Below are 24,904 nucleotides of genomic sequence, written 5' to 3'. Positions count from 1 at the left end.
TCAATAGTAATGGATGACTATAATAGTAATACTGTATAGCAATGAGAATGATGGACTACAACTCCCAGCAACAGTGCGGGTGAAACAAACACGGTGTTGAGAAAAAGAAAGTGGACATAAGGGATGTCATTGCTTTTATATAAAGTGAGACAGACCCAACGAGCCTGTGCTGCTAGGGGCTAGGTCAGCCGTGGGCAAACTACGGCCCGCGGGCTGGATCCGGCCCGTTTGAAATGAATAAAACTAAAAAAAAAAAAAAGACCGTACCCTTTTATGTAATGATGTTTACTTTGAATTTATATTAGTTCACACAAACACTCCATCCATGCTTTTGTTCCGGCCCTCCGGTCCAGTTTAAGAACCCATTGTGGCCCTCGAGTCAGAAAGTGTGCCCACCCCTGGTCTAGTGAGTGTCCCCAGGAAGGGAGGTGGCGAGTAGCAGGGGCACAGAAGCTTCTGGGTGCGAGTGCTGCTTCCTGCGTGACTGCGAACACTCCGCAGAGGTCAGCAGGCTGTGCAGTGGGGCCTCTGTACTTCCTGTGTGTGTTGTGCTCTCCTGTAAATTTACACTTAATAGTCTTGCCCTGGCCAGTTTGGCTCAGCGGATAGAGCGTTGGCCTGTGGACCGAAGGGTCCGAGTTGGATTCTGGTCAAGGGCCAGTACCTCAGTTTCAGGCTCCATCCCAGCCGGGCCCTGGTCAGGGCACGAGAGACAACCAATCGATGTGTTTTTCTCACATCGATATTTCTCCCCATCTTTCCCTCTCTCTCCTACTCTCTCTAAAATCAATGAAAAAATATCCACGGGTGAGGATTTGAAAGAGAAAATCGTCCTGCCCTGGTTAGTGTGGCTCATTGATTGAGCGCCATCCTGTGCCCCAAGAGGTCACCGGTGTGATTCCTGGTCAGGGCACATGCCAGTCAATCAGCTGATGTTTCTCTCTCTCTACCCCTCTCCTTCCTGTATCTCTAAAATAAAAATAATAAATTAGTCTTTCATAAAATTATTATGAAAATTAAACAACTGGAATCCTTAGATGTGCTTCAAGAATCCACAGACTACAGATTTAAATACTTCCATTAAATGGTTGTAAACTGTCACAGAAGAATTAAGGGCACAGTTTTGATGTCTTGATGGACTTTTTCTTTTATTTATTTTTTAATCCTTACCCAAGGGTATGTTTTTATTGATTTGAGAGAGAGGGAAACATCCATGTGAGAGAGAAACATTGGTGGGTTGTCTCCCATAGGCCTGGACCAGGGATCAAACTTGCAACCTAGGGATGTGCCCTGACCCAGAATCAACCCCCAGTCTTTTGGTGGAGGGGACAATGCTTCAACCAACTGAGCCACCGGCGAGGGCCCACTTTTCCCTCCTAATGGTCTTTTTTAAGACTTTGAACGCCTTTCAAATGACACCTTTGGTAATTACAGTTGAGCTCTCTGAACCTCTTCCGTTCCCCCCACCCCACCCCCCAAGTACATCTAATCATTTTTATTGAAGAGCAAAGTGAGATTAAACACATGCTCACCTTCATGTGGAAAGCTGGCCTGTAAACCCCTTCTCTGCTGAGATGGCATACTCACTTCTGGATCACTTTCAAGCACTATTATCTAAATTTCTAGTTGTCACTTTATCCTTTGCCAGCACTATTTTTTAATTTTTGCTTTCGTTTAGTATAGATGACATTTTGTTGGTTTGTTTATTTCATGTATATATTTTTTCTTCTTTTGTTTTGCTTTAGGTGACTATGAAAGGCTTATATTTTCAACAGAGTTCTACAAATGAAAAAATAACATTTGTATTTCAAGAACGGGTGAGAAAAAGTGTTTAATCATTAAACGAAACAAGATAAGTATATTTACCCAGTTTAAATCATCTTTTAGTGAAACTTAAACGAAACGCTACAAATTACTTTCCTTTAATCATATGTTACAGTGCTAGTCCATATTGTAGTATAACTATATTTTTAAAAGAGTTGCTACAAAAGAGTGTTTAGTCCCCTGGGTGGTGGTATAAAAGATAAATGGAAAACAATACCTTAATAGTCTTATATGTTGCAAAATTAACTCAATTTATTTTGAATACCACAATAAAGTAAATTTCCAGATTGTAGTCATATTTCAGAAAATACATTCTCTCAAACTGTGAAATAAAAGAGGTGGAAAACACTGTTTTCCACACTAATTTCTGAGCTTTGCAAAGTCACCCTATTCACTAAGCTTTAAATGGTTTCTGGTTTTTTACCACTTTAAGCATAGAGAGTGGAATTTTCATATATTGGAGATTGTTTGAAAGGTCTGTCGCAAGCCAAAATCATTCCCCTGGTAGAAGCAAGCTGTCTGAGATTTTGACTCTTGACTTAAGTGATTTTGGAGTTAGTGAAAGATGACAGAGGAAACTGGACTGTGTTCATGGTTCCGAAATCCTTATTATACTATGGAATATGCAAGTACGGCATACAAATAGCTCTGAGTTTTCATCCCTAAAGTTAGATTTGGGGCCTGTTTAATTTTGTTCAGTTGTGTATGAAAATTCACATCATAAAGGCATGGGCTCAAATGAATGTGTAATATTTTATCATTGGTTCTAGGAAAATCTTCCTGTTGCAGAGGATAACTATGTGAAACTTCAGGTTAAAGCTTGTGCTCTGAGCCACATAAACACAAAGGTATTGGTGCTTTTATTTGGGCTAAAAGTCAAATGAGAATTCATAGGCTATTTAGTTTACTAATATAATGATAACTGACTTCTGAGTGCCAAGAAATTATTGTCATCCTTAGAAGAATAGAATAGCTAGGGGAAAAGTTTATGTGAATTTGTATGTTTCCATATTAAGATATTAGTCTAATTCAGTGGTTCTCAACCTTCCTAATGCCGCGACCCTTTAATACAGTTCCTCACGTTGTGGTGACCCCCAATTTCATTGTTACAAATTGAACATAATTAAAGCATAGTGATTCATCACAAAAACAATATGTAATTATATATGTGTTTTCCGATGGTCTTAAGCGACCTCTGTGAAAGGGTCTTTCGACCCCCAAAGGGGTCGCGACCCACAGGTTGCAAACCGCTGGTCTAATTGAAGTTATGAATTTTACATTATTATTGGAAAATAACTTATAAGCTCCTTTACATTGTGAAAGGCTGAGAATTTATAATTACTAAGGCCTATAATCAAGGAAGAAAATGCTTTTTTAAATATAGTAAAAATATAGAAATTGAATCAACTAATTTATTAACTGTCTATTCTATAGATATTTCTAGTTAACATCTTTAGATAGAGTTCATATTCTTATCATTTCTCTTTGTCTTTCTCTCCTGCATACACATCCCCAGCCTCTCACTACCCCTAGTCCTCTTCCATTATTGACCATGAAATACGTGGTCAGTTTTCAAATGGTAAGCTGTGGTTGAGTGTGCTATGATAGACATAGCGGGGCCATTTACTCTGTTTTGTAAAAATCAATACCAAAGTTTTATTGGGCCCTTCAATTATTGGATAATAATGTCTCCATAATTTCTAGGAATCAAAGTTTTCTGCAATGAAGCCACATGTAGGGAAATTACAGAACAAAGTCATAAGCTTCCCCTGGCTGCTCTGTTCCCTGAGCACGACTTGAGAAGGGAGGCTGCTGTGCAGCCCCCTGAGCAGGAAAGGAGGACTGCTCCTTGTCTGCGGGGCTCTGCGCTCAGCCCTTCCACGCTGTCCTTTTTACACGATGGAAAATGCATGACAGTCCCAGTCTGGGACCAGGAGAAAAAGGACGAACCGGGCTTCGACCACAGCCTCTGCTGAGCCTCTTTGAGAGATGGAGGCCTCGATGGTGCAGTAAAGCAGGAAAAGATATAAAAGACGGAGCAGGTGGAAAAGAGGGAAAAATCCGAGGCTAGGAAATTATCTCATGTCTAATAGAAATAGGAAAGTGAATTCAATGGAATATTGCACAACTACTAAACATCACGGTTATGAAAATGTGTAGCGATGTACGAAACGCTTATGGTAGGTGACGGAGGCAGGAGGCAGTTGCTATAACCGTGATTATAGCTCTGTACAAGAGTGCATAAAAGAAACCATGTAAAAAGAAACATCCAGTATTTCTGTGAGAGTGTCATGTTGTCATCTTAGCAAAAGTACAAAGTTCCACATTGAAAGATTTTTCTGGCAACCAGGCAGGAGATCTTATATAGGAGATCTAAATACTGAAAGATAAAAAAATATATACAAGAGAATTACTTCAATTTCTTTTTACTTACTATTCCTAAAATACTATGATACCTACAAATATGTTCCATGGCTCTGGTATTATTATCTATAATAATAAAAGCTTAATATGCTAATTAGACCAGACGTCCTTTAGGAGGTCCTTCCGGACGACCTTCTGGACAAAGCCGGGGCTGTGAGGGAAGCCCGGGTCCCGGGTGCCGGAGGGAAGCCGGTGCCGGCAGCCAGGGGAAGGAAGGCCTGCTCTTGCACGAATTTTGTGCTTCGGGCCTCTAGTAAAAGTATAAATGGCAGGAACTTAAACTCCAGGCTTATCTGTATATATACTCTGCCACTTCAGAAGTCAAGTGCTCAGTTTGGCCAGAATATTAACAAAACACTAATCTCTCTCTCAAAAATAAATGATTTACTCTTTTTAAAAAATTCCAAATTAAAAATAAATGGCAATTTTCCTAAGTATATCCATCACCTCTTCCCACCTGCTTCTTAACCCAAGACCTGTGAGAAACACCCGGGGCTTTTAAAGGCTGTGGGAAGGAGACCCTTCGTTCTCAGCAGCCTCACCCCCATTCCCAGCTCCCTCCCCATCTAACGAGCCGACTGGTAAATTTGGGACATATTTTCCCTTCATACTTGGCAGAAGAAAGATGTTAAACAAAGTATGTTAATGGTGATTGGAATAATGATACTCATACCTAATTCCTACATAACAACCAATTCTTACTCTAACGAGAGACCTATCTTGTGAAGCTATTTGTTTTGGCTTTATTCCAAATATTGAATCCTGTTTGCTTTTTTTGTGGTTTGATTTGTGCTCTTGCTTCCCTCTGGTGTAAGAAGCCAGGATTTACTTTTGACAATAAATGGCCTTTGTCATGATTCAGCTTCTGGCAGAAATGAAGATGGAGAAGGATTTCTTTCCTGTTGGGAGAGAAATTGCAGGAATCGTGTTAGATGGTAAGTTTTCAGATATAAATACCTGTATCTGTTTTCTAAGGTAAAAAAATTGCATGGCAGCTAATTGGGAACTGGCACATAAAATCATACACTCGTCTTCAAATAGGAAATGTAATTATACAGAAATGTTTTCCTTTTTTAAATTAAAAAGAAAAATAGAACTTAACTGGTGTTTTATAATTAAAGAGCTTATTATACTTCAGTAAATATTTAGGGATTATGTATTTCAATCTATCAGCAATCATACTGAATAGAATGACCAATGTTGTTTACAAACCAGCATAAAGCACTCTGTACATTGGCTTTTGGCCCAAATTTACATAATAGTAACTACTTTGACATTAAATTTTAAAGTTTGTGTAAAATTGAGCATTTAAAAGTTAAGCATTTTGCTCATCTAAAAATAAGTTCTGCCCTGGCTGGCGTGGCTTAGTGGTTGAGCATCGACCTATGAACCAGGAGGTCAGGGTTTGATTCCAGGTCAGGGTTTGATTCCGGGTCAGGGCACATGCCCGGGTTGCAGGCTCGATCCCAAGTGGGGGGCGTGCAGGAGGCAGCCGGTCAGTGATTCTCTCTCATCATTGATGTTTCTATCTCTCTCTCCCTCTCCCTTCCTCTCTGAAATCAATAAAAATATTTTTAAAAATAAATTAATTAATTAATTAATTAATAAAAATGGGTTCTGGGAAGAAATAATCAGTCAGATTTTATGATTGCCTTAACTCAAAAAATTGTTAAGTTTTATGTAGTAAATAATGATCTGGACATGCAGGACAGTAAGCTAAGGACTTGAAATAATTTGTTTCTAAGTAGACCAGCCGTTCATGTTCGCTGCTAATGGGTAGTTTGTGATCAGTGAGTATATGGCTGCTCTTTCTGCCTGTGCGTGAATGAGCATGGAATACAGTGGGTTAGACTATTTGAGTATTGCCTGTAATTTTAACCCATAATATATTTGATTCTTTCTCAATGTAATCTAACAGCTAAATCATAATTTCATTCCCTCTCCTTTCTTCTACACACACTGTAGGAAAATAAAAATAAGAATTAGAATGGCCAGAAGATGAGCAATCATTTATTTATTCATTTATTCCATATTTAACGAGCACTTGCTAAGTGCTTGGTATCTGAAGATAAATAAGATAAAGTCCCTACCCTCAAAGGGTTCATAATGTAGCCCTGGCCTGTGAGCTCAGTGGTTAGCGCATCGGCCTGTGCACCAGCCCCTCCTTCCCCTGCCCCCCCTCCCCTGCCAGGTTGGGCACGTGCTGGAGGCAACTGATCAATGTGCCTCTCTCACATCATATCTCTCTCTCCCCCCCCCCCCCCAACGCCCTCACTTCCACTCTCTCTAAAATATCAATGGGGAAAAATACCCTCTAATATTTTTCTGGATTGCCAAAAAGGAAGTATTCACAATGTAGGGGAGAGACAGCGGGGCGCTGTGAAGGTCCGAGGACAGGGGCCAGCCCAGCGAGAAGCAGGGGAGGCTCCTGGGAGTGAGCGGGAGAGTGCGGGCGGCAGGAGGTCGCTCAGGGAGGGGCCCTGAGCGCAGGCAGAGGCGAGTCATGTCGTGTACTAAGGACTAAAGAAAAGGAGAGAATGGCAGAGTTTGGTGTTGGGCTAAGATACTTGGCACAGAGACATTTTGTGAAGAAAATCCTTGGAGCAGAAGAGTAAAAGGCAGCAACCCTGATACTTCAATGATGATATGGACGCTGACTCCTCCGGCCCTGGCGGGTGGCTCGGTGGATTGAGCATGGTCCCGTGCACCTAGAGGTGGCAGGTGCAACTCCCAGTCAGGGCACAGATCGGGGTTTCGGGTTCAACCCCCAGTTGGGGTGAGTACAGGAGACAACCGACTGATGTTTCTCTCACATCAATGTTTTTTTTCTCTCTCTCTCCCTCTCTCTCTAAAATCAATAAACATATCCTCAGATGAGGATTAAAAAGAAATGGGGGAGCCCTAACCGGTTTGGCTCAGTAGATAGAGCATCGGCCTGTGGACTGAAGGGGCCCAGGTTCAATTCCGGTCAAGGGCATGTACATTCTCTATCCCTCTCCCTTCCTCTCTGTAGGAAATCAATAAAATATATTTAAAAAAAAAAAGAAAGAAAGAAATGGGGGGGAAAACGAGGCATGAGGGTAGGCAAGGGCCAGGCCCAGGCAGAGCCTCCTATGTCAGCCTGGGTTGTACGGGAGTAGCCACATAAGGGTGGACTGCAGGCAGCCCGGGCTGGAGGTAGGAGGGCTGGTTGGGTTGTAGACCAATAGCCAAGAGACGACGGAGTCCATGACCGTGGCTTTGGTGGCAAAGGTGAAGACGTACATAGGCAAGAAATACTGAGGAGTAGTCAGCATGGCTTAATGATTGACTGGAACGGGAATTAAAAGCAGGCAAGAGCCAGGAGTGACTCCCAGGGTTCTGGCTAAGCTATGAATTGGTGCCACCAATTGATAAGGGGAGAGGATTTTATTAGGAGGAAGACGGAGAGTTTAGATTTATGGTTGTTGAGCTCAAGGTACGTAAGTGATATCCCCTGGAGATAGCTAGTGAGCAGGACTGTGACTTAAGCTCAAAGGTGAGACTGTGCAGGAAGTGCACGTATTTGAGAGGTGTCAGCATGTAGTTATATTTGAAGTAATAAAGCTGATGAACTCACCGGGGGGTAGTAGCAATGGAGAAGGGACATATGCATAAGCATGGAACCCTTGGGAATGCTAATTCGGGCGACAGTCAAGGAAAAGTACGGTGGCCCAGCAGGCACAGCTACTGCAGGAGGATGGCCAGGGGGGAGCCAAGAACCGGGGGCAAGGGGGCTGGCCGCGGGAACATCAGACGGAGCTCGCCAGCGTCCCCTGCAGATGTCAGATCCCGCCTCCCTCACGGCTCAGCCGTTTGCTCCCCTGTGAGCCTGGAAGGAGACGGTCTGGTGATGCTGTGAAGATGAAGTGTGATGTCAGAGAATGCTGCACACAGTGGCGTTTCCTCTCATAACTGTTTGAACAAAAATATTCTAAAGAACTGGCTGCCGAAACCGGTTTGGCTCGGTGGATAGAGCGTCGGCCTGCGGACTGAAGGGTCCCAGGTTCGATTCCGGTCAAGGGCATGTACCTGGGTTGCGGGCATATCCCCAGTGGGGGATGTGCAGGAGGCAGCTGATCGATGTTTCTCTCTCATCGATGTTTCTAACTCTCTATCTCTCTCCCTTCCTCTCTGTAAAAAATCAATAAAATATATTAAAAAAAAAAAAAAAAAAAAAGAACTGGCTGACAGTAGAGGCTATTTCTCTGCGTGTGCCGAAAGTGTCACTCTCATTTCTGTGCAGTCCCAGAATGTTCTGGGCACCACCTGGAGTTCATTGCCATCATTCCAAATCAAAGTAACTTCCGATGTGACTCTTACCACAATTTCCCGTGTGTGTCTGAGATTCTGCAACTAAAATAACGATGGGAACTTGGGCTAAGGGTGGGAAGCCGTGTGACCATCCCGGGAGCTGTGAGGCGGACTGTTTCCCTGTATTCCTTAATCCGAAATAGAGAAACGTTCTTCTCTGTGCTGTCAACAGCCATGTGGCCCCGATTTTGTAGAAAATTTTGTAAAGAATCTGTATTTTAAAAAAATTTTATTGACTGAATTGAGAGAGAGGGGCATCAATTTGTTGTGCCACTTACTTGTGCATTCATTGGTCGGGTCTTGTGTGTGCCCTGACCAGGAATCAAACCCCAAACCTTGGCATATTGGGATGATGCTCTAACCAGCGGAGCCACCCGGCCAGGATGAGAATCCAGATTTGAAACATTCTATCCAACAGTCTCTATAGACCATCAAAATGTCCTACACATTCTTGGCCTTTTCTCTGAGTTAGCAACTGTTTATAAACCCATGGGCCTTTTTATTTTAATAGTTAAATAAGAATGATATTTAATAACCTCACAATATTAATTATTAATTTTCTCTATGCTTTAGTTGGAAGTAAGGTATCATTTTTTCAACCTGATGATGAAGTAGTCGGTAAGTTGTCTATTTTACTGTCATCTCTCTTTTCTCTGTACAGTTATTAATGTTTGCTGTGACCTTGCTTCATATACAAGTACTTTCCTGATTTTTGGAATTTGCTCTCAAAAGTCCATTGATGAAGGGAATCGGGAGTTTGATCTCACAGCAGAGCACTGGAAACGTTTCCGTATTTGGCTGTAGGACAATATGAGATAAAAAGAAGGCCATTGTTGTTAGTGTGCTTGGCGCAGCCCTTGGCTGACAGACCTGTAGACTCTGGAGAAAGGTCATAGGTCATCTGCACGACCAACCTGGCTCTCGAGAAGCTCCCTCTGCACCTCAACTGGAATTGTACGGGACCTCTCCCTCGCTGCTCTTAGAAAGCTAGAATTTACTGGGAACATTTCATTTACTATTCTTTAAAATCCATAGTTTATACTATTTTACACACACACACACACACACACACACACACACACACACGCTTTACATATGTCCTAGACCAGTGTTCGGCAAACTGCGGCTTGCGAGCCACATGTGGCTCTTTGGCCCCGTGAGTGTGGCTCTTCCACAAAATGCCACGTCCGGGCGCGCACGTACAGTGCGACTGAAACCTCATGGCCCGTGCGCCGAAGTCGGTCGGCCATGAGAGTAACGCCGGCCGCTCCTGACAGTGAAGCCGCTCACTCGGAGATGGTTTCCCTCGGTGTCGCCGGATGCAGCATGTCTGTGTTTATGTTTACTTTAGTTTAAATATCGTTTCCTTTCAGGGATCCTGCCCCTGGATTCTGAAGACCCTGGACTCTGTGAGGTTGTGCGGGTGCACGAGCACTACTTGGGTATGTGCAGTTCCGGCTCGGGGTTCAGTAGTTCTCACTTCGCTGGTGTGTGTAGCAACATCGTCATTTCTTTGCACCTACTGTGAGCGTACATAGGAAATAACTGTTGGCTGGTCATGTGACTACCTCGAGTTTATAATTTCGTATCGTAAAAATTTATACTCATACTAAACAGTATAGAGACCTTTAAGTTCCATTCACACGGCTCCTGGTGAGAGGTTTGAAAAGAAGTTTCTCTCTCTAAAATTATATTCCCAATAAAAAAAAAAATTATATTTTTTTATGCTTGGTTATTCATTGAAATTGGAAATGTTCATTTACAATTAATTTTAGCCCTGGCCAGCTAGCTCAGTTGGTTAGAGCGTCATCCCAATAGACCAAAGTTGCAGGTTCGATCTCCGGTCAGGGCTCATACAAGAATCAACCAATGAATACATAAGTAAGTGGAACAATAAATCGATGTCTCCCTCGAAAATCAACAAATCAAATTTCTTTTTAAATCTAGAAAATCCATGTAGAGTCTGAGACAGGAAAGAACCAAGAACACTTGTCTTTGGTTGCTATTGCTAATATATATTTTGATAAGTGTTCAGTTTAAGTGAAATGTTAATTTTTAATTTTTCTGATATTAATTTACTTGAATATTTAAATTAAAATAAATATAAACACAGACATACTGCGTGAAGCCATTGTGAAAAGTCATGGCATCTCCTTAGCAATCAGGGAAGAGCGAATTAAAACCACTTAGAGATGTCATTGTGCACCACAGGACGGACAGTTATAAAGTCTGACCATTCCGAGGGTCAGCAGGGATGTGCAGCAGTGGGACCTTTTATGCACATAAAAGCATAAATTGGTACAAATGCATAGAAAATGATTTAGCATTATCTAACAATGCAATTTCAGAGCCATTGCGATCTTAAATATAATTGTATTACTGTTAGTATTTTTTTAAGGACCACTTGTGTGGTTTTTTTTAATGAAAATGGTAATCCCAATTATTAAGGTGGAGCGTGTTCCCCAAAATTCCATGTAAGTAAGTTGTGTGTAAACTAAACAAGCACTAATGGAGGAAGCTAGGTGCCCTCAAGATGGCCTGTCTACGTATCAGCCATGGCATGTCTGACATTCAAACTGTTAACGACATGGTCTCAAACAAATTAATTATAGTCATGCACCACTTAACAAGGGGGACACAACCTGAGAAATGAGGCAAGTGCACTGTCAGGCGGACATCCCAGAGGCTCTGACACACACTGGATGGCATGGCCCTCTACACACCTGGGCTGTGTGGCAGGAGCAGCCATTGCTCCCGGGCCACAAGCCTATACAGCACGTCACTTTACAAAACATGAGATCACATCAAGCACAAGATAACATGATGCAGTCAAGAGACGTGGTAAGCACGAGATGTACGAGGCTGCTGCAGGTATACATAGCATACTACTTTACAGCAAATTTTTTTTATACGTAGAAAGAGTTCACTCTAAAATAACAATTAAAAAATAGTAAATACCTAAACCAACATAGTTGTTTGTTATCATCCAGTGTGGTGTACTGTACATACTGTATGTGCTGTACTTTTTCTTCTATCTTTTGGAATTTAAGTACAGAGCAGGAATCTGGGTCTGTCAAAATCTGGCTAAAAGGATGCACACTCATCCTTTAGCCAGATTTAAACCACATACCATATAATGCACCCATTTAAAGTGTAGGAGTCTGTGGTTTTTAATATATTTAAAGAGTTATACACCCATCATCGCAGTCTAGTTTTTTTTTTAATCCTCACCTGAGGATATTTTTTCCATTGATTTTCAGAGAGGGGCCAAAGATCAAACCGAGGTATATGCCCTTGACTGGGAATCGAACCTGAGACCCTTAGGTCTGTGTGTCAGTGCTCTAACCACTAAGCAACCGGCCAGGGCTACGCTGTACTTGTATATACCTGGCAGTGTACTAGGTTTGTTTACACCAGCATCACCACAAACGTGAGGAATGGGTCTTGTAAGCAGGCACTACCCAGTAGGAATTTTTCAGCTCCATTATGATTTTATGTGATTATATGTGACCCATTGGTGACAAACATCGTTATGTAGCACATGATTAATTACATGCTCATTAGCTTATGTTTTGCTGTTTCACCACCTTGCTTGTCTGTTGTAACATTTTCAACATGCATATTTGGATGCTCGGCTTCCCCACTAGATGGCACTAGTTGTTGGTAAAAGCAATGAGGACGTTGCCATTGGAGGAAACATTTGAAAGAGCTGGTAGAGGCTATGAAAAGTGTTATAAAACGAGTTTTGAGGTAAAGTGAGAAAGGATTGATTGCACTGTGAAAAGATCACATTCAGTGTACAAAATAAAGACAAAACAAACATTCAATAATGAAACATGAGGAGCAGCTTGATGGTCAGCTCAATAGAGCTCTCTGGCCGGTTGCTCACTTGGGTAGAGTGTCATCCTAACCAATGCAAAGGTTGCAGGTTCGGTCCCCTGGTCAGGGCACATACCAGGATCAACCAATGAATGCATAAATAAGTGGAACAACAAATCCATGTTTCTCTCTCTCAAAATCAATACATTAAAAAAATTTTTAAATTAAAAATAAATTGTATTAGAAGTTTGCATTTGTTCCCATGCAGTGGAAAGCCATGGATGACGTCCAAGCAGAGAAGTGTTAGGATGTTATTTATGTTTTAAAAGATCATTCTGATTCATTTCTATTTTTCAAAGACACTTAAAAAGATTGAAAAGAGAAGCCAGAGTTGAAAATAATATTTATAATGCATAAACAAATAATTCATCTAGAATACACAAAAACTCCTATAATCAATGAGAAAAAGACAATACAAAGAAAAATTGATGAAACACTTGAACAAATGGCCAAGAAACACAGCAAGGTGCTCGCTTTCATCAGTATTGGGGAAAAGCAAATTAAAATCTGAGGAAAACCTCTCCACACCCACCTGATGGTAGGAATGTACACTCATGCCAAGGCTCCGAGGATGGTGGCAGCATCAGACTGTAGCACATGACTAATGACGTGCTGATTAGCTTAGTATGTTTGGCTGTTTTAATGCCTTTTCACAGCACAAGCAATCCTTTCTCACTTTACCTAGTGCACAGCTGTGGGAGAGGAGATCGCACAGGCCCTTGGGCGGGTGTGGTAAAGTGGCAGGTAACCCGGGACCTGAGGGTTCTGTTCCTAAGAGAACAGCCTAGAGCAGTGGTTCTCAACCTGCTGGCCCTTTAAATACAGTTCCTCACGTTGTGACCCAACCATAACATTATTTTCGTTGCTACTTCATAACTGTAATGTTGCTACCGTTATGAATCGTCATGTAAATATCTGATATGCAGGATGGTCTTAGGCGACCCCTGTGGAAGGGTTGTTCGACCACCAAAGGGGTCGCGACCCACAGGCTGAGAACCGCTGGCCTAGAGGCAGTGGGCACCGGTGCAGCACTATCTTTCCCACAAGAGCTCTGTTTATCACTGCCCCAAGCTGGACACCACACAGGTGCTCCTCGGCTGGAGAACAGATAACCAAAGTAGGAGTGTGTTAAAAACAATGTCGAGCATAAAAAGCAAGACAGAAAATAATGCATATGGATATGGCTGCATCTAGATAAAGCTTAAAACCAGGCAGGACTGAGTTACCTTATTTAGGAGTGAATACTGGAGGACTCAACTATGGAAGCAAATGAGAAATCAAGTTAGGATGGTGGTGACCTCTGATGTCAGTCACATCAATTTAAAAAGAGAAGTGGCCTCTGGTGGGAGACGAGGCTCTGGGTGAGGGGCTTACGCTTGGGCGGGACGGAGGCAGGAAAACCGCGCGGTAGGGGTGGAGGCCAGGACCAGGGCCCTGGTGGGAGTGCCCAGGCCCAGGAGCCAACGCCCACGGGACTTGCTAACGGATTGTTTCCTGTTCTCTGTGATAGTTCACAAGCCAGAAAAAGTGTCGTGGACAGAAGCCGCTGGGACCGTTGGGGACGGGGTGCGCGCCTACACCGCTCTGCATTACCTTTCGCGACTCTCCCCCGGGAAGTGGGTGCTGATCATGGACGGAGCCAGCGTAGGTGCTAATAGTTTGCTCAGAAACAGGCCAAAGCACAGCAACGTGGGAACGGGCCCTCCATTTACTAGCATAACTCTTTGCCAGTAGCTTAGTCACTGATTTTTATATTTTTTACCAAATTCCTATTTTGTGAAAATAAGCAGCTTTTATCAATAAGATAAAAGTTAGACTTGCTGTGTTTCTTACTTTGAATGGGCTAGTAATTACAAAAGCAAACAAATATTTTCATGCCAGTCACACAAAGCCTGAAATAGCTCATGAAGTCTTTGAAGCTATACCTCAGAACTCCCTACCAACTTCATATCATATCCCTCACATTTACACTTATGTTAACAAGGTGTTGCATTTATAGATGCAAGTATGTGCTACTTTAAACATTTTACCTGCATCATCAAAAAAACAATTCTACACTAAAAACAAATACATAAAAACATATTATAATCTGCCCTGGCCGGGTGGCTCAGTTGGTTGGAACATCATCCCATACACCAAAATGTTGTGGGTTCGATTCCTGGTTAGGGCACATACCTAGATTTCAGGTTTGATCCCCAGTCAGGGGCGTACAGGAGGCAACCGATGGATAGTTCTCACATCCATGTTTCTCTCTCTCTCTCTCTCTCTCTCTCTCTCTCTTCTTCCCTCCTTCCCTCTCCCTTCTCCCTCTCTTTCTCTAAAATCAATAAAAACATATCCTTCAGGTGAGGATTAAAATATGTATGTATACATATAAATTATACAAATGTTTCAAAACCTGGGTGCTTTCACAGGTTTACTTTCTACCTGGCTGTTGCTGAAATGCTTCTCTTTGAAAAAAGCCAGCACTGTCCTCAGCAGTGCGTTCAGCCTGGTGCTAACCCCGGGACAGCAGAACTTCCCGGAGCTTGCCCCCCAGGTCAGCAAAAGAAAGGACGGAGGTGGAAGTGCCATGACCCTCGCGAGTGCTCACTGGGCTTGCAGAAGCCCCTGAAAGGCCCCGTTTCTCATCCCAAAGCTGCTTTCTAACTCAGCTCCACCCTGGAAAGCATTTGTTCTGGTGGGACTGGGTGAGAGCATGGGGCCAGGCGGCTCTCTACCCCCTTTGAGGAAGGAAGTCAATCAGCTGTTTAATCCTACTTAGCTTCTCCGTATTGTTTTCCCTCTGCTGTCAGATAACATTTAAAAATATACTGAAGTACCACTGACGTCTTACACTTTATTGAACAGCCTGTAAGACAATTTAGAGGTGGCCTCTGCCCTATGTGTGTGAGCTACTGTGTGTATTTTCCCACACAGGCGCTCGGGACAATAGCTATTCAGTTGGCGCATCACAGAGGAGCCAAAGTGATTTCCACAGCGTGCAGCCCGGAAGACAGGCAGTACCTGGAAGGACTCAGGCCTGCTCTCGGTGGGTAACCCCCCTCAACACAGACTTTCAAACAAAACCTGGAAGGCGCAGCACCTTATAAAATGCACTTAGTGTCTGTGCTAAATCTAAGTTTACTCAAGTAATAGTTTTAATGAATTGTTTTGTTTTTAATATATTTTAATTGATTTTTTTACAGAGAGGAAGGGAGAGAGATAGCCAGAAACATCGATGAGAGAGAAACATCGAACAGCTGCCTCCTGCACACTCCCTACTGGGGATGTGCCTGCAACCAAGGTACATGCCCTTGGCCGGAATCAAACCTGGGGCCTTTGAGTCCGCAGGCCGACGCTCTATCCACTGAGCCAGGGGTGGGCAAACTTTTTGACTCGAGGGCCACAATGGGTTCTTAAACTGGACCGGAGGCCGGAACAAAAGCATGGATGGAGTGTTTGTGTGAACTAATATAAATTCAAAGTAAACATCATTACATAAAAGGGTACGGTCTTTTTTTAAATTTTTTTAGTTTTATTCATTTCAAACGGGCCGGATCCAGCCCGCGGGCCATAGTTTGCCCACGGCTGCACTGAGGGCTAATTATTTTGTTTTTTAAACCTATTTTTTTTTCCAATGTTTTTTCTTCTTCTTTGTCCCATTGTTATCAACTTAGCCAAGTTTGAATGAGGTGAACTTTGAAACAATTTAGAAATACCTGGTGCCTCTTTGGTTTCAGTTAATAAATCAGTGTATTTTGCATCCTTGGTATGTTTCTCCGCTGGCCTTACCCAGTGGTTTACCTCTAAAGTCTGTTTTCTGTGATATTCTAGGAGGGGGATGGCCACTTATACAGAAGCACACATCAGATAGAGTTTATGATGAATAGGGCGTGGAGGAGACTCAGAGCCCTTGAAAAGAGTGAACTTATCTGGACAGCAAGTGGAGAAAGGAAATAGATTGAAAAAGGAAAAGAGAAAGAGAGGAATGGAGTTTAAAAGACTGGAGTCACAGAGTGAACACGGGAGTTTAACAGATGAAGAGAAAGAGGATGAGCGGAGTGTAATGAGCAGGCAGGCAGGCAGGCAGGCAGTGGTTGTGGGTGTTAGTATGGATAACATCACTGAGTCCTCAACAGCCCTATGGCTAACGGGAAACAGCAGGTAGGGGAGGTGCGGGGAGTTCTGTGATTGAGAAAGAAGAAAACAGCCTCTAATAGAGAAGTATCATGTCGCCCAAATAGATTTTGTACTGTTTAGCTCTAAACTCCATTAAATCTGAGCATACTTAAAAATTACTTAATCTTTCAGATCATGTCTTAATGTATATTTACCTCTGGTTTTATAGGTTCTCAGTTCTGGCAATATAAGGTACAGAGAACAGTCTCCTGTGTAAATAGACTAGCCTTGGGACACGCTAGCCACAAAATGCTTATATTTTATTTTATTGAATATGCCAGTCCCTTCATTTAAATGGATCCTTACCAATATCAGGTTAGATGAGAAAAAAGTATAATTTGGATTCAGTAATTGTTTGAACCAGTTAATTCATTTCAGAGAACAGATGTTTGCTCTTGCTTTCCCTCTGACTGGTGTTGATCACATAGAGAGCAGTGCAGTTGCCTGATTTCCTGTCCTTTGCAGCCCGAGTGATCGACGTGTCCGGTGGGAAAGCCCATGTTGCTGAAAGCTGTTTAGAAGAAACAGGTGGCCTGGGAGTCGATATTGTCCTGGACGCTGGAGGTAGGTGCTTTACTAAATCAGTAGTCTGTGCAATTTTAGTGTCATGGCTGAATTTTAAGAAAAACAAAACAGCCTCAGCTGGTTTGGCTCAATGGATAGAGCATTGGCCTGCAGACTGAAGGGTTCCAGGTTCGATTCTGGTCAAGGTCACATGCCCAGGTTGCAGGCTCAATCCCCAGTTTGGGGTGTGCAGAAGGCAGCCAATCAATGATTCTCTTTCATCATTGATGTTTCTATCTCTCTCCTTCTCCCTTCCTCTCTGAAATCAATCTATATATATATATATATATATATATATATAATTTTTTTAAATACATATTTTTTTCAGGAAATAATTTTTAACATATTTATTAAATTGCTGTTTAGTTTTGGGTTCTTTTAAACTTTCATATTTAAATTGGCACTTCTTCAATTTATCCCATTGTAAACTCTGTCTGGAAGAGAGAGCATGCTTGCCTTTTAAAGTATAGGCATTGGATTGAAGTATCCCTACGAGAATCTACAAACATGATCTCTTCCATGGTTCCCACACGATACACATTAGTTCAGTCTCAGCCAGATGCTTTTGCTATGTCCGGCCTCTGCTGGCTGGCTGACTTACACAGTCTCTGTTTGGAAATCGAAGAGAATTCTGTCCCACTCTCACCCTCCTTGCGCTTGTGCTGTTTAGCACCTAATTTGTACAGTTAGGTCGGGCCATCTCACCTAAAGGGTAGGTTTTACCATCTGCAAAGGCATTCTGCTTACGCTTCGTTAGAATTTACCCTCTCCCGTGAGAATCACGGCGAATACAGCTACATGCGGCCATCATATGTGTTTCTTTTTGCCAGTATTTTCAGGATTTTAAATTCACTCCAAAAAAATCTTTCAGTGGAAGCGAATGTATACTTCCTTAGCTTCTCAAGTTGAAATTTCAATAATTATGTCAAAGTATGACCATCTTGAGTCTATGCATTCCTTAATCAGAGGTCAACGTTTCCCAAAGTATCAAGCGACTGATGTGATGGTTAAAACTATCAGACTTAGTTCCATGTTGCATTACCTTGCCTGGTTCTCAAATGAAAAAAACACTTTCTTCGTAGTTATTTTACTTTTTGTTGTTGTTTTTTTTGTTAATCCTCACCCAAGGATATTTTTCCATTGATTTTTAGAGAGTGGAAGGGAGTGGGAGAGACAGAGAGAGAGAAACATTGACGTGAGAGCCCCCCACATGCACCTGGTTGGGGTCTGCAACTGAGGTACGTACCCTTGGCCAGAATCAAACCCTTGGCCCTTCTGTCCAAGGGCCAATGCTCTATCTACTGAGCCAAACCAGCCAGGGCTGAAAAACACTATTTTTCTTTAGTTATTTCACTTATAATTAAATCTGGAGTAAAGTTTATGACCAGTTTTAATGCAAAAGTATATTTTTAAGGTGTCTGAATACATTGTGTTGACTTTTTCTTAAAGAAATGCTTTCTCATTCCTACATTAAAAAGGAAAGAACTTGTTTGAAGAATAAATTTTCATCAGATGACTAAAATATGTATTTCTTTACTCTCTTTTTTTAACTATTCCCTTGTAAGTGAGATTATATAGTGAAGATGATGAACCGGCTGCAGAATTACAACTACTACCACATAAGCATGATATCCTCACACTTCTGGGTGTCGGAGGCCATTGGGTGACGACAGAAGAAAACCTGCAGGTATGACTAGAAACAGTAAAGTATGACTCTTCCACCAAAAGGATACAGTTAACAAAGAATAATGCCTAAGTCTTTGAAGGCAAAATGTGGCCAAATTTGTGTAAATTCTGAATTATACCCTATTTTTTTAAAGAAAGATAGTTTTTACACTTTAGCTACATGTTGGCCAAAATGTTGAAAAGTGCCTAGTAGAGGAGTTCATTTAACTTATTTAGGAGTTCGGATGCAGTGACTTCTGAATTTAATAATATTTGAAATAGGGTTTTTTTAATCCTCACCCAAGGATATGTTTTTTTTTTATTGATTTGAGAGAGAGGGGAAAGGAAAGAGAGAAACATTGATATGAAAGAGAAACATCAATTGGTTGCCTCCCATATGTGCCCTGACTGGGAATCAAACCTGCAACCTTTTGGTGTATGGGCCAATGCTGCAACCAACCAAGCCAGAGCAAGGATTTTTTCTTAGTAACAAACACTGACATATACTTAGCAAAATATTTCTATATAAAATTATCACAATTTCTTAATTGCTCTAATTGGAATATGTGTGTGTGTGTATCTATAATAATAAAAGCGTAATATGCTAATTAGACCGGACAGCTGAACAACCTTCCAGATGTCCTTCCAGATGAAGCCGCTGTGGCAGGGGCTGAGGCAGAGGCGGTTAGGGGTGATCAGGCAGGCAGGCAAGCAGTTAGGGGCGATAAGGCAGGCAGGAAGAGTGGTTAGGGTGATCAGGCAGGCTGGTGAGCAGTTAGGGGTGATCAGGCAGGCAGGCAAGTGGTTAGGGGAAATTAGGCAGGCAGGTAGAGGCGGTTAGGGACGATGAGGCAGGCAGGCGAGTGGTTAGGGGTGATGAGTCAGGCAGGTGAGCAGTTAGGGGTGATCAGGCAGGCAGGCAGAGGTAGTTAGGGGCGATCAGGCAGGCAGGCAAGCAGTTAGGAGCCAGCAGTACCAGATTGGGAGAGGGATGTCCGACTGCTGGTTTAGGCCCAATCCCACAGGAATCAGGCCTAAACCAATGGTTGGACATCCCCCAAGGGGCCCTGAATTGTGAGAGGGTGCAGGCTGGGCTGAGGGACACCCCCCCCCCCATGCATTAATTTCATGCACCAGGCCTCCAAAGTGTGTGTGTGTGTGTGTGTGTGTGTGTGTGTGTGTGTGTGTATATATATATATATATATATATATATATATATATATATGTATTTTTAGAGGCCCAGTCCACGAAATTCATGCACTGGAGGTGGGTCCCTCAGCCTGGCCTGCGCCCTCTCACAGTCTGGGACCCCTCGGGATTGTCTGTCCAAGCCGGCAGTCAGACATCCCTCTTGCAGTCCAGGACCCCTCGCTCCTTACTGCCCACCTCCTTGCTGCTCCTTACCGCTTGGCTCATTGCTCCTTAGCGCTGTCGCAGAAGCGGGAGAGGCTCCCGCCACCGTAGCTGCGCTTACCAACCATGAGCCTGGCTTCTGGCTGAGCAGTGCTCCCCCTGTGGGAGCACACTGACCACCAGGGGGCAGCTCCTGCCTTGAGCATCTGCCCCCTGGCAGTCAGTGCACATCATAGCAACTGGTCGTTCTGCCATTCGGTCAATCTGCATATTAGACTTTTATTATATCAGGTATACAGTCTCCCAAAGATACATTTCTTAATGGAATTGAAATTAAATATTTTTATCATGGTTGATATGCAAATCCCCTAATTTTCATATCCCAGTCTTCATGATTTTCTGACACCCTCATGAAAATGACTGGGAAGTAGCAACCAGAAATCTAACACACACACACACTCCACTACTGCATCATCAGGTTTCTGGTTGGCCTTGCATGTGACCTTGCTATTTCATCATTTTGGAGAATGAAATGCAAAAGAAAACATGATTCACAGATTGCTATTAAGTTTGTGTGCTGGTTATTTATGATTTGGGTATTATTTAATTTGTGTAGAATTTTTCTGGCTCAAGATACCAGCCCTCTTTCTGCTGTGAAACTCGGTGCTGATCAGTCTTTCTGCATTCTGTCCAAGCTGGATCCTCCAGATGGCCACTGCCTCTTCCTCAAGGGAGCAACGGTGGCTTTCCTTAACGACGAAGTTTGGAATTTGTCAAATGTACAACAAGGAAAATATCTTTATATCCTTTTTTTCTACTGACTTGAGTTTCTGGCTTGACATTTACCTTGCATTATCATAATTAAGTTCTTTAATAATGGTAATAATAAATAATAGCTAACTTTCATTGATCATGCCAAACAATGTTCCACAGGCTGTGTAGGTATTAATTTACTTATATATTGAAACCACCCTCTGAGGTGTAATAGTATTAGCATTCCTAGTTCACAGGTGAAGGAACTGAATTGTAGGAAAGTTAATTAATGCAAGCCCAGGGACTCAGCTAGCAAGTGGCCGGGCCGGCATCGTACCCAGGCATCTCGCGTGTTTCTGACTGGGAGATAAGCCGTAGTGCCATGGACGAGTTTGTTTTGGTTTGGCCCTGGCTTATGGAAACTCCACGTCACCGTGAGAGCTGGCATTCTTACACCTGCGGTGGCTCCACTGTGCACACGTTTTAGAACACATGTCTCAGTTAAAGAGTTTGTGGGGTGTTTTTAAGATTACCAATGCTAGGAAATCTTCATCAACTGAGGATGAGTTTGATTTTTTTAAATGCAAGTTACTTGGAGACAAATCTGGCAAAGGAAGCCAAATCATTCTAGTTTGAGTAAAAGTAATGAAAAGTTTTCATGAGGATCTGAAAGCTGTTCCAAAAGAAAGGTCCAAACCTCTTTAGAGCAAGGTGCACTTACAGATAACCCCTTATTTCTAAGATGGCTGCCTAAAGGCAGCTGCACTTGGTAAAATTTTTAAGAAATTGGATAAAAAATAAGTTCTCATAACTTAATAGTGTCCTTGTGCATGAAGAGCCCCATGCTGGCCTCGCTGCCTCTCCCGTGGCGCTGAGAGTGTGTAGTTCCACGAGTGACGTGTACAAAGGGCAGCCCCCCAGGCCAGTGACAGCGAACCTTCTGAGCTCGGCGTGTCAGCGTTTTGAAAAACCCTAACTTAACTCTGGTTCCGTGTCACATATAGAAAGTTTTTGGTCTTTGCAACCACAGTAAAAGAAAGACTTATAGTTTTGATATTTATTTTATATATTTAAATGCCATTTAACAAAGAAAAAATCAACCAAAAAAAATGAGTTCGCGTGTCACCTCTGACACGCATGTCATAGGTTTGCCATCACTGGTCTAGGAGCAAGTCCAAGGGTGCAGAGCCTTCAGTTAGGGTTTCCTTAGTGTGTGCGTAGTTGAGTTTTAGAGAGCACATTTCAAAATCATTAAGTCCCTTAATGTAGCGAGTGAATGAGATTAAACTATTTCTGATTAAATATTTTCCTATCAAATTTAGAAAATAAACTAAATCTTTAACTTTCTAGAAGAATTTTGTTTGAATTTCAATTTAAAGCAACTTAAATGTCCAATGACATTATAGTAATCAAGAATACCATTACGTATTAACAACAGAGGAACAACATGTATTAAAAGCAATAGCGTATTTTGAATTTTACATGTCATAATACAGGATGGCTGCTTAGCCTGTCACTTAATTCTCTCAGCTGCCCTCCCTTCCCCTCCAGACATGATTTTAACCTATTTAACAAACCCAGGGACCGCATTGACACATAACACGCTTAAATGAAATGATGTTTTCAAAAATCAAAAATACACGACACACTCTCTCTTATGCATACTGTTGGCAATTTCATTAACAGAAGTAGAAAGAGAATTTATAGTATAAATAAGTAAAATCCATATTCTTTAGGTCCCTTAAAAAATCTTTAAAATGTATTATGTTCATATTTTTTAATTTACATTTTCTCAAGTCCTAAATCAGACTTTAGTCTCACTTATGCAAGCCTCTCCCAGGTGTTGCTGCTTGTGATTTAACATAGAGTTCTCTTTCCAATTATGATCATAAATAGTTCTCCAGTGCTAGCATAGACTCTCAATTCTAGTACAAATTTCAATTAAATGACTAGATTCCTTAAAATGTTAGTTTTCTGACTCTCTTAGTTGCATGTCACACAGTTTATTAACTTTCGTGCACACAAATTTGGAGTCTATAGCCATTTCGTAAATGAATGTGCACCCACAGTAAGTGGTGTTTTTAATGAAGTCACATAAGTGGTGCTAAAGTGAAACCCTGACACCATTCCATCACCGTCTCTTTGGAAAACACCCAGTCATTCCTTAGGACAGGCAGTCGGCTTGCATCTGTCGTCGCTTGTTTTTAGGAGTTTAGGCTCTATTACGTCACCACCGCTCTCATTTTTCCCATTCCCCTCCACCCCCTCTTTTTTTAGAGAAATTTGACAGCTTACAGAATTTCTGTAACCATTTTTTGAGAGTACAAAAACTTTTTTAAAAAGTGAACTGCCTAGCATCTTCGGCTGATTGCTTTTCTTTAAACTTCTGTCTTTCACATTGCCACCTTAACTGTTCTTCCAGCTACGTGTCTTAAAAGATGTGATGGAGAAGTTAGCAACTGGTGTTTTTAGGTAAGCTGAATTACCAAATCATTGTTCTTTATTTTTCTGTTCTCAAGGGGATAAGGCTGGCATTTTTGTTTCAGCTTTCACAGCACACCTATTGCCTCCATATTTTAGTATTTTGTTTAAATAGCTGCTCCTTAACATTTCTCTAACATTTTTTTATTGATTTCAGAGAGGAAGGGAGAAGGAAAGAGAGAGAAACAGCAATGATGAGAAAGAATCATTGATCGGCTGCCTCCCGCACGCCCCCCACTGGGGATCGAGCCCGAAACCGGGCACGTGTCCTTGACTGGGATCCAACCGGGACCCTTCAGTCCGCAGGCCCACGCTCTGTCCGCTGAGCCAAGCCCGTGAGGGCGTCAGCATTTCTCTGGGTGACACACCAGCAAGTGTCCCTGAGTTTTCCTCACTCCGTTCCACACCTACCTCATCGCCCCTCCCAAAGCAACCTGAAATACAGCTTGAGAAGCGGGAAAAGTTAAAGTGTTTTATCTATTTATCAAAAAGAGGGAGCTGATTTCCCCTTTCAAATGTAACCAGTTGTGTCGGCCGGAGCGGCGGAGCTGGCCGTCATCCTGGGCACCCGGGCCGCGGGTTCAGTTCCCGCCGAGCACGTACCCAGGATCGGGGGTGAGACACCTCCCGGGGCTGCAGGAGGCAGCCACCCGCTCCTCGCTCACATCAGTGTTTCTAAGTCAATAAAAACATTTAAAAAAAATTAACGACTTTTGATGGTGGAGACACTAGTGAACAAGTTCGCATTATTTAAAGTGATGCGATGGCATAAGCAGGTCTCCGCGCCCCGCCTGTGTCTGCTCGTCTGACCCTCTCTCTTCCGCAGGCCGCGTCTGGACGAGCCCATCCCGCCGTACGAGGCCAAAGTCTCCATGGAAGGTGTTCAGAAAAAGCAAGGAAGAAAAAAGCAAGTTGTTCGGTTTTAATTTTATCTCCCAGATCTCAGTTGAATGAACCCATTCCAGTATTTGAAGCCAGAGTTTCCTTGGAAATTGTTCAGAAAAGTCAAGGAAGAGAAAAGCAAGTTGTTCCCCTTTTAAGCATGCTTTCCTGCTATCTGAGACGAGATGGTTATTTTAAATACCTGAAACGTATTTGAAAAGTTAATGTACAAACAGCCAAGACAAGTCTGTAATTAACACCTGAAGGGAATATTCTGGAAGTCGTCTCAGTGCCTGTGTTTATGTAGCTGCCTCCGAGATAACCTTCTTTCCAGGAAGAACACGAGTTTGGGCAAAAGCCACGCTGCCTCCTGATAGGCCGTCAGCGCTGCCTGTCAGCGCGCCGGCCCCGCCCACGCCGTCCGGGCGGCGGACCGCGGCGCGTCCTTCACCCTCTAGTCTAGGGTCTCCGCCTGCCTCCGAGGACCCGGCCCTCAGGCCCCGAGCGCCCACGGCGCGGGGAGCGAGGGCGGGCTGGGCCCCGTCGGCCGGTCGGTCGGTCTGCGGGAGGGGCACCCAGGCCCTT

General features: G+C 42.7%; 1 protein-coding gene across 3 annotated transcripts in view; it reads left to right on the top strand.

Annotated features, from left to right (window-relative positions):
• The window catches only part of CRYZL1 (crystallin zeta like 1), a 35,177-nt gene extending 10,578 nt beyond the window's left edge, over positions 1-24,599 (top strand). For 2 of the 3 annotated variants that reach the window (XM_081087196.1, XM_081087198.1), the window contains 12 exons: positions 1,746-1,817; positions 2,595-2,672; positions 5,111-5,183; positions 9,154-9,198; positions 9,954-10,022; positions 13,970-14,103; positions 15,379-15,490; positions 17,086-17,184; positions 18,750-18,871; positions 20,899-21,004; positions 23,383-23,428; positions 24,264-24,599. In XM_081087196.1, the coding sequence (XP_080943322.1) occupies positions 1,752-1,817; positions 2,595-2,672; positions 5,111-5,183; positions 9,154-9,198; positions 9,954-10,022; positions 13,970-14,103; positions 15,379-15,490; positions 17,086-17,184; positions 18,750-18,871; positions 20,899-21,004; positions 23,383-23,428; positions 24,264-24,363 (1,050 nt within the window). In that variant the 5' untranslated portion in view covers positions 1,746-1,751 and the 3' untranslated portion in view covers positions 24,364-24,599. Of the gene's footprint in view, positions 1-1,745; positions 1,818-2,594; positions 2,673-5,110; positions 5,184-9,153; positions 9,199-9,953; positions 10,023-13,969; positions 14,104-15,378; positions 15,491-17,085; positions 17,185-18,749; positions 18,872-20,898; positions 21,005-23,378; positions 23,429-24,263 lie in introns of all 3 variants that reach the window. The other variant, XM_081087197.1, reaches the window with a different exon arrangement.
• Positions 24,600-24,904: the final 305 nt, after the last annotated feature.

This window comes from Myotis nattereri (genome assembly GCF_964212035.1).
Source record: "Myotis nattereri genome assembly, chromosome: 3".
Lineage (NCBI taxonomy): Eukaryota > Metazoa > Chordata > Mammalia > Chiroptera > Vespertilionidae > Myotis > Myotis nattereri.
This window is presented reverse-complemented; position numbering and strand designations above follow the sequence as displayed.